Below are 19708 nucleotides of genomic sequence, written 5' to 3' on the forward strand. Positions count from 1 at the left end.
GCAATGGCAAAGGTTTTGCAGCAATGTAAATTGATTGTTTGGGATGAATGCACGATGGCACATAAAAAATCTTTGGAGGCTTTAGACAGAACCTTAAAAGATCTACGTAGCAATAATAACCGATTTGGTGGTGCAATGATTTTATTAGCAGGAGATTTTCGTCAAACATTGCCAGTGATTCCACGATCAACGCCATCTGATGAACTCAATGCATGTCTAAAGTCCTCCAATTTGTGGAAACATGTTAAAGTACTTCATTTAAGCAAGAATATGCGTGTCGAGTTGCAAAATGACCAATCTGGAAACATATTCTCTAAACAACTCATTGACATTGGTAATGGCAAATTTCCTATAGACATGTTGACGGCTTGCTTTTGCTATGACTATAAACAAGTCCCAGGGGCAATCATTAAGTGTTTGTGGTATTAATCTAGAAAACCCATGTTTCTCACATGGTCAATTGTATGTTGCCTGTTCCCGTGTTGGAAAACCATCAGATTTGTTTATCTATGCGCCAGGTAATCAAACAAAAAACATCGTATACCACAAAGCAATATAATGATAATAATAATAATAATTATGATTCACATGATTAACAATAAAGCGATTACTTACTTTTCAATCCTTATATATGTTTTATTTAATTATTTTTTATTCACAACGCCCTATCACCAGGGTGATGGTTCTGTTCAGGAGAATTTTTTAAAATACGTAGGCACAAAAACTGCCACATTACAAATCTTTTTGACAGGACGAAGTTTGTCGGGTCAGCTAGTATAAATATAATTCCCTTCAATTTAATGGAAAAAAAGGAAAACAACTCAAACACATTTTGTTGATAATTTGTAAAATAGAAATCTACTCAGTTAAATATTATTTCATATTTCAGAAGCAAGATTCTTGCAAGGAAAATATTAAATAATATTTTAATTTAATTTTTTCATGTTTTTTCATTAACATCTTCACCATTTACTTGATATAAAGATTACCTTGATAGAGCCAATCTGGTATGCCGTTATAGACGACGTCTGGCTGTCCAGTAAAGGTCAGCTGAGTGTCGGTTTCGTCTTCCGGAGAGTTTCGATGGTAAATATTGTTGTTGAAAACTATCAAAAGGGATGTAGTGTCGCCCAACCAGCTTACGTATTGTAATCGTTCTGGCTGTGCTTTTGGTGAAGACTCCAACCGTACGGGAATATGATGACTGAAACAAATGATAATTTTGGTAGATACGTATTTTTTCATATAAAACAGTTCGGAGAAAAAGTATTTTCGGGTGTAAACACTAATACAAGATGTATGTACAGTTTTGATCGATTATTTTTTGATGTTATGTCATTGTAGAACTTTATTAGCATCTCAGTACACTGGATAACTTAATCATACTAAAGAGAATATGGTTATTTTATGCAAATAACTATCAAAACCATCAATTTTAATAGTTAATGTACTGTAGACTCTTTTTTGCTACATTTGTTGATGAAAAGAGCTTATTGGCTTTATTTTGAATTTTATATCGTTATATCGATGTCATATATAAAAATTAGATGCCAAAAGTATGATGTAATAGTTGCTTAAGAACGTTACGAGGTTGGCTTGAAAGAAGTCACAAGACTAAGACATCTGCTATACCAATGATTTGAAGTTCATGAAAGTCCACAAGCAGTTGCTATTTTTTCATGAAATCAACAAGAGTATTCTTCAGAAAGTTTAGAAGGAGGACCATATCACTTAAAGTTAATTTTTGTGCTCGCTCTTAGATTTTTTTCCCGGATACTTTGGTGCTGTATCAGCGGATTTCACCAGAATATGTTCCACATTATGAGACGCTACAATGGAAAATAGTCAGAAGTAATGCTTGTCAATTTAAGTTTACTAATTCACAATGAAACTACCATTAATATAATATGTAATATATGTAATGAGATAGATTAATTGATAATGTTATGTCTTAAATTTTTTATAATTGCTGATACTCTAAAATTAGTACTTCTTTATGTAAAACTGGATCTATAATGGTTTATAACATTAGCGTAGTTATTGTTACTTTAAAAATAATGTTTTTAAATTTAAATAAAGATTATAGGCTTATAAATTAGTTTCAAAGGATTTCTTTGAAGTTTGAGGCTTTAGTGTGAAAAATCGGTACAATGAATTTTATTCCAAGAATCCAATTCCATCTAAAACAATTTCGATTCCATATCGAAAGAACGTTATATTTTTTGAGGCTGTCCATGAATTTACCCATTTCTTGGTATCTTCATAAAAACTAAAACGCCACTCAGACAGGTCACAATTCATGTGTCACAACAAATAGTAATCAGAAGGAGCAAGGTATGGAGAATACGCGAATGGAATAGCACATACCATTTTACTGTTTTCACTGGTTTTGCAACATGTGGTCGAGTTTCCGGAACGCTCTTTGTCTTCGGTGTCAACATTACCACTTTTAAAATGTCGAAACCACTACTCACATGTTGAAATCGATGTAAAATTTAAGTAAGAAGTGAAACTTCCGGCAGATGCGGTTCTCTAGGCACAAATTGAGACACAACGTATTGAGAACAATTTTTGTTCACACTTGGACGAAATTACACAAACAGAGAAATGAAGAGTGTTTTTGAGGCCTCAACATAATGTACTGATGCGTAAATGTACTTGATGCGATTTCGTACACAGTAACAGCATCTGTTGCAAATCCATTCAAATTTATTTATTAACCGACTTGTAAAATGTATGTACTATATATATTTTTATTTTCAATTTCGCTTTAAGAGCGTCTAATATAATATCACATATCAAAATTTTTGTGTTCAGTCCAGTGTTATTAATTTTTCCCCTAATTGTTTCTCCTATTAGAATAAATCCATCTGTTAACCAGCTCTATCTATTACTTCTTCCAATCTCTATCTGAAGTGAACTTTTACGTGAATATATTTATGAAAATAAAATACCAAAGCTCTATCTGAATTAATTAAAATTTCTAATACGCTGTTTCAAAAATCCGATGAAGAAACTGGAAAATACAAAGAATCATTGCATTAGCATTCATAATAATGTAGTAGATGTTGAAGAAACGTTGTACTTAATTAATTGCTGGAAAATTACGAATTAGTTTTTTTCACTGGCATCGCCTAACTACGTAAGTCACGATATCTGCCGGTAACTAAACCGAAAATAGAAAAAATGCACTGTCCAGATTAAAGGCGACCTTTTAATTGCGAGGAATAATTTCCGGCATGAACTTTATTTATGGATGAGCCCGGGAATCGAACCAAGGCCCCTTTCAAAGGATCACTTATCTGGAAAATTAATGAAGAAGGATGTACCATAGCGTGTATGCGCTATAATGCAACAACGGTGCATATTTTCCAAAATGGAAACGTCTCTTTCGGACTTTGCGTGCCAGTAAACTCTATCTGACTTTTTATACCGGGGAAACGATCATTATTTAGTGTACAGCTTATTATTTAAACTAGTGATGCCCTGTGGTCGAAATTCGACAACGATTTATTGAGTTTATCTCATGATAGAGTAAATATAATAATTTAAAAGTGATATCTTATTAAAACTTGTTTTCACAGTGCATTCAATATAAGATCAGAAATGTATTTGATATATAACATTAACTAAAACAATAAATGTCTCTTTATTAAATCATTACAAAAATAATAAATCTCAAGAACTGACACTCACTAAAATTGTTTAAATGGTATTTATTTGAATCTGATTTCCATTAAGTTCCAACAATGTTGTTGATTATTAATATTAAGAAGTATTTTCAGAACTGTAACAAATTTAGAGCATCATATATAAGTATATATGAAGTTTTTTACTTTTGGGTAATAAATATATAAATGGAATATTAAAGAAAATAATACATATACTCTATTCAAAGTTTATTTTTATATGCGTCATCGAAATTTGTGACCTCAAAACGCATCAACTCTGAGTTTTAGTTCAATTTGGCTTTGGCATACAACAAAACTTTAATCTAAATAAAATAATTGACCAAAAGTGCTACTAAATATAATTTATTTCAACATTATAGTACATCTAAAAACTACAGTTAATTATACAGCCACAATAGTTTATAGGTTAGAGTTATAACCTCTTATCTTGTTTTCAAGAATTTTGCATACGTCTGACAACTGGACCACTTGGACAGGCTCATTCGTTTACGTGTTCGAACCTATCAGACAGCATTGTGTCTCTTTTTAACTAGAATAAAATGAGAAGGAAAATATTGTCTGATTCTGAAACGAATTTACAAAATAAGGCAGGCTATACATTAAACATCTTGATGACGCATATACAAATAAACTTTGAATGGACTATTTATATGTAAATATATATGTATATTAAAACAGAGTATATGGAAATAAAACAATTTTGAAATTAATAATTTATTTTAGTAACGACAATTAAGTAATTTACTCTTTTACAATTTAGATATGTAAGTTAAAGGAATGTATTTGCAATCAGTAAATGAACTATTCAATTTTCAAAACAAAGAATATGCTTTAAAATGTGTAATAGAATGTCTTCTATTTCTCCTATGTCCATCTCTGCAAATTATGTAGTTAGTTTCATTTTAATTTCTGCATATTTTCATTTTTTCATTTATGTATTCATAGAGTCTTTATCTTTTATAATTATTTTTCACTTAAAATGTATATTCCAAAAACAGTCAATACACGAGGCTGACCAAAGGATTTCTTTATCTACATTTTGAAATATTTCTTTATCTAAATTTTCCAGCTTGCCCTTCCAGATAGGTTAGTTTTAATTTGCCTTCTATGGCTTTCATTAATGCAATATTAGTTAGAGGCAAAATATTTTCTATGCCAATTAATACACGGAAAATATCCAAAAATAATTTAAATTGTGAAAAATCATCTTAAGAGCATATCATTAAAGGGTTAAACTTTGAAAACACTCGAAAAATATTGTTAAAATATGAGAATATCCCTTAACTTATTATCTGCTCTTTTTCATTTTATAAAGATCGTTTCTTTTTCAACCATTTTTTCTTTATACTTTGATTGAATACTTTGATTTTCATTTATGATTTGCATTAAAATATCTTATTTTGTAATATTTTGACGTAACAAAAGCCATACAGTTAAATGACGAAGAAAATTTCACAAACTCTATAATAAAACTTCACGAGGAAAGGTCAGATTGCTGGAAAAAAAAACGAACCCTTTATTCAAATACTAGAATAAACTTACTTTCATTTGTTACTCATAAGATTTAAAATGAGAAATTCTTCATCAAGGAGCATATTTTAATTAGTTAATGATTAAGAGTATTTCCTAGGTAATAACTTATAAAAGAAGAAGGATATCAGCATGAGATCTTACCCAAAAACATACAAAATTACGTCCCAAAACCTCTCTCCTAGCCATTAATTTCTTGTAATGCATCGGATGCCCGAATCCTACAAACGTAACACGAAATCTAGGTTGATGCGGCAACATAGCGACGTGCTGACGTCATAAATTTTGATGACATGTATTTACTGTTTTATTAGGTGGTCTATAATAACAATATCAATATAAATCAATACAAATATTTCAATGAATGAATCAGCGTGCAATATTCCGCGGAAATATTTGAGCAGCATCGCAAATAAAAGACAACAGATAACACGTAATCCGTTAAGACGGGCGTTAAGCTGTCGTTGTACTACTTCTCCGGATGCCAAATTTATTTAAAAGGAACGATTGCGAGCGGAATAGGACGCCGACGATAACATCTTCGCGTGATAGAACACAGAGGGAGAAGTGGTTAAGAAATTAATAAGCATCATATATACCCTTCCTTTCGAGATTTATACGAAATGATTTATTATTTGGTTCACCTTTAATATCGCGGCGGGGGCCTTGAAGTTTTTCGCTGCAGATTCTTTTATCGATCGCTCGTCATGTTAGAAGAACGGCGTATCGTATGTGTCGGAATTATGAAAATGTTACAAGTCATTTAAATTACTTTATAGCAATAACAGGCTACAAAAGGATAAAAATTTCTTGAGCATTGATTTTACTTAATATATTTTGATTTATATATAAGCAATATTATGTGAAAAGTGCCAATTGAGATCGAAAATATTTGCTTTCGAAAAAGTTATAAAGATTTTAACATTTTTCATTTTCGCGCCCATTTAATATCGGTCTTTGCGCGCTGTTACTGTCGAAATAGAAGTAAGAGGGCAGGGGGTAGTATTTATAGCATCGCTAATAAGTATAACAAACGCTAATGACAATCCAAGTTGCGTTAAACCTGATCATTCGTTTTGCTATATTTGCGGCCAATATATTTTTTTAAATAAGAGAAAGAAAGTACGATATGGTACTATTCTTACATTTCCCAAATTACTATTGTGCTATTGTGTACTTTTTAAACTTATTACCTGCACTTATTCATTTTCTTTCTAAATGTTATACTGATAGTATTTTTTACTTTATTTTCTTCAATAATCTACCACATTTCATGGCTAATACGTTTGGCTAATACCCACTCATTTCAAATCAAAGTATAGTCATCATGGCAGAATCGATTCTAAGTAAATTGCTGGTTATTTTCCGTAATAAATCTGAAATAATATTCCAAATAAATTTGAAGCACGCACCCCAAGAATTTCACAAGTACTTATGCGGAAATGATGGTTAAAAGACGCGAAATGACGTCAATGTTTGGTGTCTGATTTTGAAATAGCTGTGATCCTTTATTGCATTTATCATGATTATTCCTTTGAAAAAATTGGACAAAAGGACGTTTTTCAATGGAAAATTCGTCATGAATGTCGTAACAGTCCGACTTTGTTCTATTTAAGCACGCTATCTGGTTTGGATTGTTGGTCACACCGAGATTAGAATTCCTCTCTCTATGTCTTTTGCTTTTTATTGTTGATGTTCGCCGCAGCCGATGCGGACAGATAGAACGCAAACCGCCAACAGATATGGTAAAAGTTTTATCTCGCATTTGGAGTATACAACTACGAAAAGGGCTAAAATTATGTTTAACGTTGCATGTTAAAACGAACATGTATAAATAGCCGATGGAAATTTGTAATAAATTATATCTATTCATAATACGTTGGCTGAAAACTGTTCTCCCGAGCTATATATTCCAGTTTTAGTATAATATAACATTTTAATATGTATAATAGTGGATATGTCTGTAATTTTAGGGCGGATTTATATACTGTTGATATATATAAGTTGTTAATCGGTCACTGTCAAAATTTATTCGACAAGAAAAATATGTATTATAACAATCTACTAAATTAACACTGTCTTTATCCTAATTTGCTGCAGTTTTAATATTACAAAATAGTTATTCTACGATAGACTGAGTTCTACTAATAACATCAATAAACGAAATCAAAACTCTCTATAATTATCTAAGCCATGTTTGGCTATTAGCTGGAGGACCTCAATATTGATGTGTTGATAGAGCCCTCTGGTCATGTCTTTTTGTATAGACTTTGATAACGTTATCGACAGTTTCTACCCTCAGGTCCTTATGTAGATTGTTATTGCGAATGTATCTTGGTGTATCAGCTATACCTAGCAATACCTTATTTTGGATATATAATATTTCTGGTGCTTTGGTTGGTACATGGCTGGTACAGCCCCACAGACGAATACCATAAGTAAACACTGGTTTCAAATTTCGGCAATAGTTGCTTAAGAACGATATTTTTGAAATATATTTGGCAAAAAAAACGTTGTAACCAATTGACAGAAGCAGAGCATGAGGAATTTACATTGGAATTTGTTTGAAATAAGGTATTGAGTCATGTTGCTGCATTATAATATGCTGCAAAATAAGTCAAAAATCAATAGTAATATAAAATAAAAAAGATATATAGAAAATAAGAACGGAAAGAGCAAAGGAAAAGGAAAGGAAAAAGGAAAGAAGCCTGTAAACAGGGGAACAACTGTTTTTACTATTTTTCTGGTAATTATTGCATACTGTGTCACCATATAAACCTTCTCTAGACTTCAGTCGATATTTCAAAACCGAATTGAGTCCAATCAGTCCAGTCGTTCTCGAGTTTTAGCGTGACTAACGAACATCAATTAATTTTTATACATACAGATTGACTTATTAGCGTAAGAATCCCTAATTTCTTCAGTTTCGTTATTGATATTAAAGTCTGCGTTACTCCACGTATTATCCTAGTCGTTAAGATGTGCCGACAACAGTTGCAGTCGTATTTTTCATTCCCTGGAAGACAAATGCTCCGAAATCGACCGGCGGTGATGAACGCCAACGAAAATTTATCATTCCTACTGAGAAATGGAGCACGCCCCAGCCGATAAATAAATTTCGAAGAATCATTGCCAATTTCTCTCTCACTCTTTCCCATCCGACCACCGAAACGGTACTCTCTAGGTCTTAACAGACCTCTTTCCGTCTTCTTCGATCCGAAAACTGACCTTTAAAGTGCGGGGGAACCAACACGGCCCCCCATTTGTCATCAAAAAATTTATACCGTCACATAAATGTGACTCTTCTATCTCATGCGGAATATTTCAATCCGATATGGTAAAAGGATATTCCTCGAGGAACGATATCGAGGGCTATTTTTGGCGGGGCATTCGGTTACTAACGACGCTGGTTATATTTAAGGACTACTCGAGTTAAAATTGGATATCGTTTTTGTTCATTACGACAAAATCGGACCTATATATATATATATATATATATATATTTATTTAACACGTGGCCATTGTAGCGTTACAGATAGCCCCAAAGGGTAAAATACTCTTTTCGATTTTTTCCTTGAAAACTGGTCAATAGATTTTATGTGTTTTTTGATTTAACGTGGGCTCCGAACCACGGTCCTCGGCGTTAAGCCTACCAAGTGGCCAGAGACCAACTTAGAGACCATCCCAGAATATATCCGGTCTTACCTAACCTGGTAACTGGCGTGACTGGGATGGTTATTCCTTGTCGGATTTTACACTGTTGTCTTACAATTACAATCACAAACATAAAGTGCATCCATGCCCCAACAGGATCTTAATTTAATCTACATGCGTTCAATTATAGAAACATATTTTATATATAAATTTGTAATTATATGTTTTCTTTCTTTTGGTAATTATATGTTAATAATCTCATATCACGTATCTCTCGTAATATTTATTCAAGGAAGCCATAAAAGAATGAGATCAAAAAGAAATAGTTCATGGAATATTTTGAATGTAAAATATACTATCATTATATCATTCAGGAAGCTACTGTTTAAGCTATAACAATATATTACGACACTCATGACGAATTTTTCATTGATAAAAGCTTTCTGTCCAGATTTAAAAAAAAAAATTACGCAAGCACCCCATATTTGCTAAGATAAATTAAAATTGTATCTATGGTAAACCTACTGAAAAATATTATGGACATAATTTGAAGACACAGATGCAAATATATTAGACAAAGGCATCATTTTACTTAGTTTGATAGTATAGTATAAAGAAGGTTTACATTATATACATTTGATGATTGATATTTGATGCTCGTAAACTTCTAACAGCTCTGTGGAATGATTATTGTATCTAATATTCTATCAAATTACTTAGTAATGACTAAATGAAGTGTACAAAATGTTATATTGAAGTTTATTTTAATAATAGTTACTTTACAAAATCTGTGTTTAGACACACTTTAAGCATATTAAGTCCTCCTCTAAAATCTTAAACTACATCTCTACTTAGTTTCCTTTACTTTAATTAACATTGTCTGTATGTAAGTACTCTCTGAAATATTTGAAAACTGTTTGCTATAACGTTCATGCTACAACATTGCGTCATATGCTGAAACAAATTTAAATGTTTTCAAGTTGATATTCATTACTATTACTCTATTATATCTTCCTCAGTCATGCTACTTTCGATACATTTCAGATAACAGATATCAGCACTATTAGCTAGATTGACAGAAAAGCTGAAAAGAATTTCTGCGTTCTTGTTAGACCAGTCTAGTTCTAATTTGTGTATTGCTATTTTTTGTGGTGTTTTCCTAACTCCCAAAATTTTGTAGGCCCCATTTGCTAATTAAAAATGCTCTGTCTGCTATATTACGGAAAAAAACATCAATTAAAATATGTTTGTATACAGTTTAGCCACTAATTTGACTTAGACTAATGTAAGGCATTTATATTATAATGACTTCTAAGCTATATTACCGACTGTTCTGTTTATTCATTGAAAATATCATCATAATTCTCTTTGTGGCCATTAGTTAAATGAACAATTTATCATATAACCAAAAACCTCTCTTGCCAATATTTAAAGTAATAAAAATTAGCAATCTAGATATTTATAAAATACTAATAAAATATGAAGGAATCATCAGTGATCATTAAACACGTTAATTCATTGAATTCTTATTCTAAAAGTACAAACTTACCTGTAAATATATAAAGAAAACATAATCAGAAACAAAAACCAACCGTTCCCATATATTTCCCAATGTTTTAGTATAAGGCATTATCAACGCTATCTCGATTTAGACGCTATATCGATGCTAAAATATTGCTTTCGATGTATTCAGGTTTTGTCGGTTTTGAATGGAACTGGGCCGACATTGAGCGCGAATGGACAGAGGAAAAGTTTTATCTTGGCCGGTTTCGAGTTTTCATTATCGCGAAAGTTGCTTCCACTTTTTTTCTGTTAAAGCCGTGGTGAAACTCTGTATTGAATTAATTATAATACGCAGAAACTGACGATGAAACAAATAGACGTCCCAGTAGTAATTTAAGTAAGCAAAAATATCAACTCGAAACATTATTTTTCTTTGGGAATGGCTAGATTTTTGTTCTAACTTATTAATTTAAATAATTAATAAGTTACAATTAACAATAATGTTCAACAATAAAGTTATGTTCTAATTATCCAACAGCATTGCAGCAATTGAAGCCCAATGTTCAACAAGAAATTTAATCAGTTTGAATGTAGATCTTTTTCAGACTTAACAAGATTCAAAAACGACCTTATTTTGGTGATTTCATTGTCAAAAAATATGTTCTAACAGGTCAATTGAAAAGTCAGTAAAGTATAAATTTACAGCTGTCGGATCATCAGTTTGTGAATTATAATATTTTGACTGAATCAACTTTTGTTATTGTGAAAAAAATAAATAAAAAGGAATTTTGCGTGTTGACAAAACATTGATTTTTGAAATACATCCATACCCCCAGCGACTATTTCTTGTTCTGAGATCTCAAACGAATGCTCGCTGGGAAGAAATTTCCGTCGAATGAAGAGGTGATCGCCAAAACTGAGGCTCATTTTGAAGCAAAGGACAAATCGTACTACAAAATGGGATCGAAAAGTTGGAGGGTCGCTATAGTCTGTGCATCACCTTTGACGGGGAATAAAAATAATATAGTTGAATATAGTTGAAAATAGTTGAATAAAAATAACTAATTTTGCCAATGAGATGTATTTTACTTTGATAGGCCAGGCTTTTCAATTGACCTGTTATAAATCGAATCTTTTTTCCTTTAAATTATAGAAAATGACCTGCAAAATTTCCTTCGACAGTGTCTGGCATTTGGGATTGATCTACAATATGACCAAATTATTACTGTGAAACTTGTGAATTTTTGTAGTGTATTTTATAAATACAATTTAGAGCGTTGGATGAAGGGACATCCGCAACATCCAACCCAAATACGACTGGACTACCGCGGGGTAGCGTCTTGTCTTGTATATCATAACAACAAAATAAACAGCAGTCCGATTTTTTTCCGACATAAAAAGTACAAGTTTCAGTCAAAAAGATACACATGTAGATTAGAGACAGCTTAGTAGCTCGAAATTTGTCCGGGTCGATTTTTAAGGATGATCAAAAGACAGAAACTTAATTACATTATTTAAGAGATACCCAACTCCTCTAGCAGAATCAGCAAATATACCTCGGCATTCATTTCAATGGTATATTAAGTCAGAAACAACATCTTATTCAACTTCATACTCCTAACTTGCCCAGAGATCAAAGAAATTGATTTAATAGTCATAAAGCCTATTTGAACTTTTGGATATGGGGTTGGACTTACTCGACTACTAATCCAATATTGCCAAATCAGAGATCTATTAATTGCCAATGCTTATCGTTAGGTAACCAACGAAGAACTGGACATGAAATAACTAACTAACATGAAAGACAGTAAATGGTAGTAAGTTGAGCAAAGTAGGAACAATACATCTATCGGATAGTCTGGAAAAAAATCAAGATTGAAACGGACCAAGTTACAAAAACGATTAATTTTAGATTGAATTAGTCTAATTAATGTTATCCTAAAAATGTATTAAAAATAAAACACTTCATGACGATGATCTTGAAGTAAGAAGTCATCAGTATAGTTACCTCTCTCTAAAAAAGTGATTCTGTTAATAATTCGAAACTCTGTATGTTGTACCAGTTAATGATACTATAACAGCAAATTCCTACTTTTCACGCAAGTAGTTTAATTACCCCTTTACAGCTTGGTAGTTTATTTAAAACCTTATCTCGATCGCATTATATTGGTAATAAATCAAAGTGTAATTAACAGTAAAGTTACTTACTCTTTATTGACATCATAGATTGTGTAGTGGGAAGTAAAGGATTGTCTGAAGACCTGAAAACATAAACTTTATTATTGCATGTGTTTTTCCTTCACTCGCTGTTGCCAATTAACCCAATTAGCGAATCATTGACAACAATAAATTATAAAACATATCTTTGTAAAAAATATAGTGTGAAATTAAACGTTCTGATAAAATTTACTGAAACCTTATTGGTGTGCACGTAGAATTGTTAAATTCGACGGAAAAGGTGAAGTTATGACGGTGGAATATGAAAAATTATCTTTTTAATGGTATTTATTTTTAGGCTGGTAGTTTGACATTTTAGAGCTTGTTATTTAAAAGTGTGTGTGCATTAAAAATAGTCTTCACGTAATATATTCGATTTTATTTACAAGTGGTTATGTTTTACAATTTTTTTGATAGAAAAGATATCAAGTTGTGATGCCTATTATTCCAATATACAAACAACTATTAAACTTAAAGCCCTTGCCAAATATAGTCCAAAATAATAGTAAAAAATATATTAATCTAGTTTAAAAAATATACAATGCTTTCCGATGCGCCTGAAACACTTGACAATTTCGTTGTCCAATGTTTGCAAAATTCTTCAAAACATTAGTGATAATAATTAAAGGTTACAAAAGGACATAACGGACATTAATGTTTGTGATTACTATGATTGAAGATGCCAAAACCAATACATACTCTGAGTCAGAAACAGATTGCCACCTTAATCAGTTACTTCGAAAACGTTAAACCAAAAAATATGCTAGAAAGGAAAGTGTTGAGACTATTAAATCTTATGCTGCTGTGGTTATTATTGGAACTAATTTTAAGCGTGTTACAGATGAGCAGTGTGACTAAAATATCTCCAAATGTGAAGAACGATAATAACGTCAATGATTCACCAAAGAGAAACCAAATAATATTTATTTACGTACGAAAAAAGCTTTAGTTATTTAGATATTGGTTTTCTATATGGTTATAATTCAGTAGTTGTTCAAATAAAAAAGTGAGAGTGACTGAATGACATCTTATGAATTAATATATGTATTAGATGTAGCATATTATTTTTGATAACGTTATTTTTATTTGATTATTTCATTTGCGTTAGAATTTTGTTATATGTCAAAGCCAAAATAAACTAAAATTCAAAATTTTTGTGGCAACATTGCGATATATCTATTATATAATGCAGTTTCATATTGGTATGTTTTCTAATAGAAAATATCTTTCAGTATCGCTATATATCGCTATTCAAGAAGTCGCTATAAACTATTCCAAGTAAGAAGCATTAAAGCTTTGAAAATCATCACTAGTGGAATAGTGGACTTATAAAAGTCTATTTAGTATTTTCACACATACGTCATCAAGATGTTTAATGTATTGCCTGTCACAATTTGTAAATTCGTTTCAAAATCAGACAATACAATTTTCCTTCTCATTTTATTCTAGTTAAAAAGAGACACAATGCTGTCTGAGTAGTCGGAACATGTAAACGAATGAGCCTGTCAAAGTCGTCCTGTTGTCAGACGTATGCAAAATTCTTGAAAACAATAGTGATAAGAGTTATAACGAGTTATAAGAGTTATAATATATATATGTAGCGTAAATTTGTCAATAAATTGTCAACATTTGTTGTAAATAAAGCATACAAATCATCATAAAGTCAGAGTAGGTATCTGTCAACAACATAACCTTCAAATATATGTGTACCTATGCTTTAATATCATTTCTTTCCATCCATCTCTGCCTAGGGCAATAGAAAAAGTACAAGTGGCAGTCAACAAAGTCTACAAATGGACGAAAGATTGGGAAATTCAACTTAATAGCTCCAAATCTGTCTACGTTAATTTTGCATTGCGGCGAAATAATAAGAAGAATTATATCGCTCAATGGATGCCCGATTCCTCAAGCAGAATCAGCTAGATACCTCGGAATCCATCTTGACGGTAGACTAAATTGGAAGCATCACGTTAAACAAAAAGCAAAACACGTTAGTCGGAAGATACTCTGAACTTAATCTAAAATCAAAGAGGTTGATCTATAATATAATTATAAAGCCAATTTGGACCTATGGGGTGCAAATATGGGGTTGCACTAAAAATTCAAATCAACTAGTCACACCACGCTGTCAAAACAAGGTTCTTCGATTGATTACCAATGCCTATCGCTACGTAACCAACGAAGAATCGTACGATGATCTGGAAATCAAATGGATTTGCGAAGTTATCCAAGATTTCGCCTTGAAACACGAAAGAAGATTATTAAATCATACTAACGTGGAAGCAATACAACCGCTGGAGAGGGCGCAAGTTGTCAGGAGATTGAAGCGCACAAAACCATACGAACTTATATAAAGTGTATACCTTTTGTGTAAACTATAGCTATAAGTTGTTATAATTTTATAATTGAGGAATACATATTGATGTATTTTCTCGCACTCATCTTGCTGGTGAATTAATCCAAGTGCAAATGAAAAGTAGTAATAAATTAATTGTAAATTAAGATTGTACTAAGCGTATCTAATAAAGATGTTATAAAAAAATTCTTTCCATCCGTTTCGCACTCAGTAAGTACCATTAGCGAAAAATATTTATTTTATAAAACTAAAGACAATTAATATATTAATAAAAGCACAAAGTACACAAATAATACTGATTTATGTGGAATTGCAGTTGGAAATTGTGAGTAAATTAAAAAACCTGATAATAGTGAACACCATTTTCGCGAAAGATCTAAACGGTTTCCGTTTTCTGAAACGCAAACTTTAAAGTAGACAAGGATTTGGGAGGCGCATACAAACAATAGCGGAGATGTTATTTAGATAAGGGGTGAGCGAGAGAGAGTGGCACGGGGGGGGGGGAGTACAATGAGGGCCGAGTTAAAGGTTACGCCAGTGAATTAAATACAAGAATTATGGATTTTCTCGCTAGGGCACGAACAAACTGGCCCTTGTCACGCCTTCTGCCATTCCAACTATCTCGCATTGTTGCAGTTGGAAGTCAATCCTTCCCGCACGACATTTTGAACTTTGCCACGATTAGGAAGCTCTGGGACGATAGCAGTGGGTCACACGTTCGGAATTACGATGAAAGAATGCCTCAGTTTCTTGATTTTAATCGTTAATAGCGAAATCAAACATCTTTGAGAGGAATTTTATGATTATATCATATAATCGATGGTGATGATGATATGCCCAAACAATACAAAAATAATAATATAAATTTGTGACATATGTACAAAATTAAATTACGAACGAATCAAATCTAAGCTGGCTTGGTGGGGCAGTGTTAAAGGCGACAGGACGGTCCTCCTACTGTTACGATAGCCGCGGGTTCGAATCCTGCTGGGGCATGGTCGTAAATTTATATCTGTGATTGTTTAATGTTTTTGATTGTCCTAAGCAAGAGTGCAAAATTTCGACAAAGAAAATGCTCCCAGTCATACCAGTATCCAGGCTGGGTAAGACCGGAATTCGTTTCTAATGCTGAGAACTGTGGTTTGGAGCCCATGTTAAACTGTAGGTCCAATCCAGATAAACCCCTAGTTGGTAAAAAGAGATGGTGACCACTGACTGGCACGGTGCGGCCGTTTTTCGGCGATTTCGTCCTTCAAACAGTCCAATAACGCTATGTAATATTCGCTATTAATGGCTCTTCCTTTTTCAAGGTAGTCAATGAACATTATTCCATGCGCATCCCAAAATACAGACGCCCTAACCTTGCCAGCCGACTGTTGCGTTTTCCCACGCTTTGGAGCGGGTTCATCGTGTGCAGTCCACTCGGATGACTGTCGATTGGACTTCAGAGTGAAATGATGGAGCCATGTTTCATCCATTGCTACATATCGACGCAAAAACTGAGGTTTATTACGCTTGATCATCTTCAAATACTACTCTCAGTCATCAACTCGTCGTTGTTTTTGGTCAAATGTGAGCTCGCGCGGCCCCTCTTTGCACAGAGCTTTCTCATACCCAAATATTCGTGAATGATATGATGTACACGTCCAGTTGATATCATTAGAGTGTCTGCTATTTATTCAATTTCATTTTACGGCCATTCAAAATCATTTTGTATATTTTTTTAATGTTTTCTTCGCTAACAACCTCTTTTACGTTCTCTGCGTTCACCGTCTTCGGTGCTCATTTCACCACGTCTAAACTTAGCATACCAATCCTTGATGGTTGATTTTCCTGGTACAGTGTCTGGAAACTCGGCATCAAGCTAAGTTTTTGCTTCAACTGTATTTTTCCCTTCAAAAAGCAATATTTTATTAACACTCGAAATTCATTTTTATCAATTTTTTTTCTCAATAACAAAAGTTGCTTAACTCAAAATGTAATAATTCACAAACTAATGAGCCGACAGCTGTCAAATTTATACACGCATCTTTTGAGGTTTAGTGCTAACTAAAAACATATGGATTTAATTGTAGTAGCGCCATATATGTGCCAGGCCGGGGACTTTTCGTTTGACCTTCACTGACTTGGTACTCACTAAAGTAATATTGTAAATAGGTAAATAGGTTTATGTAGGTATTAAGCTAATTTAGATAGTATATATAGTATATAGTGTATATAAGGTTGTTGTTCATTTTTATTTAGTTATTACTACGATTATTATGTACATATTTTGTTTTAAATCGTTTTTCTTTTGTATTAAAAATCTAAGTATGATTATTTTTTACTTTTTAGTGAGTTCCCGATTTAAGTTTCTCAAGTCGCTTCGATTTTTTTGTTAAACATGTTTTATTATTATTTAAACTAGTCTATGCCGTCGACAACAATATGTTTTTGTATTTATATTTCCCCCGAAGCTTAAGACAATTATCGCGGAGAAAACCCGACCGAAAAAAGCAAACAAAACCCAAACTGGCATAAAGAAACAACGGTAGTCCAATAAAATCTTTCAGCGGTGGCATGTTCAGTTGTCGTTTGTTCGAGCGAAAACTATTTATGAGAAAATCGTTCCTTTTGGCGACAATCAATGTTCATGTTCACGGCGTTAGGTTCACGCAACATAATTTTTTGCCTGCCTAAACCGTTTAACTTGATTAATGTACAACCAACGCAAAAAAAAACACGCTGTAGTGTTATAATTGTCGTTTAAGTGCACATAATATAAATAATTATAATGGCAACTTAAATGAAAGCACTCGTAATTACTATCCAATATAGCAGTGAACTCACGTCATCAATAGAGGAGAGACCAAATATGGGCTACCATTTTGCTTTTGCCTCAGCAATAAAAAACTGTTTTGAAAATTAAGCATCTATTGAACTTAATATAATCACACATACATTTTTAAAGAATTAAGTAACAGTCGTATGTTCTAAATATTACAATATAATTATGAAATTTAGCATTAAACAAAATATCAAAATAGACGCTAAATACGTAACAGGTACTCAAATATAAGCTACAAATAGACTTATAATATCTATCTTATACGAAAATAACAATTATTCTTATAAGAGATCAAATTACTTTGGTAGACGGAAGAAATCACATAATTTTCTCTAGAATCACATATCTAGCACAGTCATTATGTGCCCAGAGCTTACACATTAAACATCGAGTCCACAATTCTCCTGCTGTGTTTTCGGAAAAAAGTTCCTGACAAAACATACGCGCTGCATCGGCAGAGTCAGGAGCCTCTCTTCATATAGGAGCAACTGGTTCACTATCAGAATCACAATGGATATCTACTTCACCTTCACTTTCGTCCGTGGTCTTGACTTTCTTATTTTCTATACTTCTTTTCTTTTTCTTGGGTTTCTTATCTTTTGTTTTACTTTCTTTTTCAATTTTCTTCTTATTTGTTTCAATAAGTTCATTTTTATATGGAGACGACGAAGTTATAACCGAGGACACAAGCAGTTTTCTATCACTAATAGATGTCTTCCTGGCTTTTTTTGACACGGGACTTATGTCATATGGAGATACTAGACTTAGACTCCAACGATCAACGCATGAAGACGGTTGACAGGCAGATGTTGGTTCATGTCCAGTTCCAGAAATAGATTCTTCTGTTTGAGTCTCAGACCTAGACTTCAAGTCCGGGGATTCGTTGGAAATCAAATTCTCATCATTATGAATAAAAGTCAATGGCGTAAGGGGGAATCTTGGATTGTTAGTCGATGACTCTTCATTATTACGGGTCGATTTTTTCGGAGTAAAATCTGCACATCCATCTTTGACAGCATTTTGTTCCGTTGCAAGAAAATCTGCATCGCTGACTATGGTTTAGGACTTTATTGATAGCCCATATTCGAAATTCTTTACTAAAATCAATCTGATCATGTACTTTACCGATCATATCTAACAAGTTTAATTTTCGGACTAAATCGTCCGAAAATTAAACTTTTTATTCTACAATAAAACACATGGTTACAGTCTTTAAACATAATTTTCATTGATTAAACAACATATAACATAACGCGACTGACGATAAACGATCGCTGTTTGTTGTGTGCATCGTTTGTACGTTTTCGAGAATTGTTACTGACCTATATTAAAGCACTAGTCCACATTTACTTATGTGTGTCTATGTCGAAAACATTGCCTATCCGAGTTTATAAAATCGTTTTATTTATTTTTTATATATGTTTTCCCTCTCATTTTATTCTAGTTAGAAAGAAATACAACGTTATCTGATTTGTCCAAATATGTAACCTAATTAACCTATAAAACGGGTCAAGTTGTCAAATGTCTGCAGAATTCTTCGAAATATTAGTGATGTGCAACATAAGAGATTGTAAAACGGCACATGTTTTGGCGCTTTACTTGTTTTAATAAGTTTCAAACTCGTGCTTAATATTTGTGATTATTCTGATTGGAAATGCCTAAGCCAATAAATAGTCAGTCAGAAACAGATTACATCTCTTATCAATAACTTCGAACAGGGATGAAGTAATGAGTGCCTCTTCTTACCAGTTAGATGCGAAAGAGAGGTAAATATTGATACTATTAAATATTAAGTAGCTGGGTTTTTTTGGAAATATTTTAGTATGTAGTAATTGAATAGAATATTAGTATTAAGATATGAAAAAATATATTGCCTGAATATACAAGAAATATATAAAATAGAGGCTTTAAAAATCAAAATTGAAATAT

General features: G+C 32.5%; 1 protein-coding gene across 2 annotated transcripts in view; it reads right to left on the reverse strand.

Moving 5' to 3' along the window:
• Positions 1-19708, reverse strand: part of LOC143202984 (inactive dipeptidyl peptidase 10) — a 94679-nt gene that overhangs the window by 32544 nt on the left and 42427 nt on the right. For both annotated transcript variants that reach the window (XM_076415031.1, XM_076415032.1), the window contains exons 6-7: positions 12588-12640; positions 990-1204 (exon numbers count right to left, since the gene is read on the reverse strand). In XM_076415031.1, the coding sequence (XP_076271146.1) occupies positions 990-1204; positions 12588-12640 (268 nt within the window). The remainder of the gene's footprint in view (positions 1-989; positions 1205-12587; positions 12641-19708) is intronic.

Source organism: Rhynchophorus ferrugineus, unplaced genomic scaffold (genome assembly GCF_030347505.1).
Source record: "Rhynchophorus ferrugineus isolate W39M unplaced genomic scaffold, kcgeb_rfMv2 rfM9, whole genome shotgun sequence".
NCBI lineage: Eukaryota > Metazoa > Arthropoda > Insecta > Coleoptera > Curculionidae > Rhynchophorus > Rhynchophorus ferrugineus.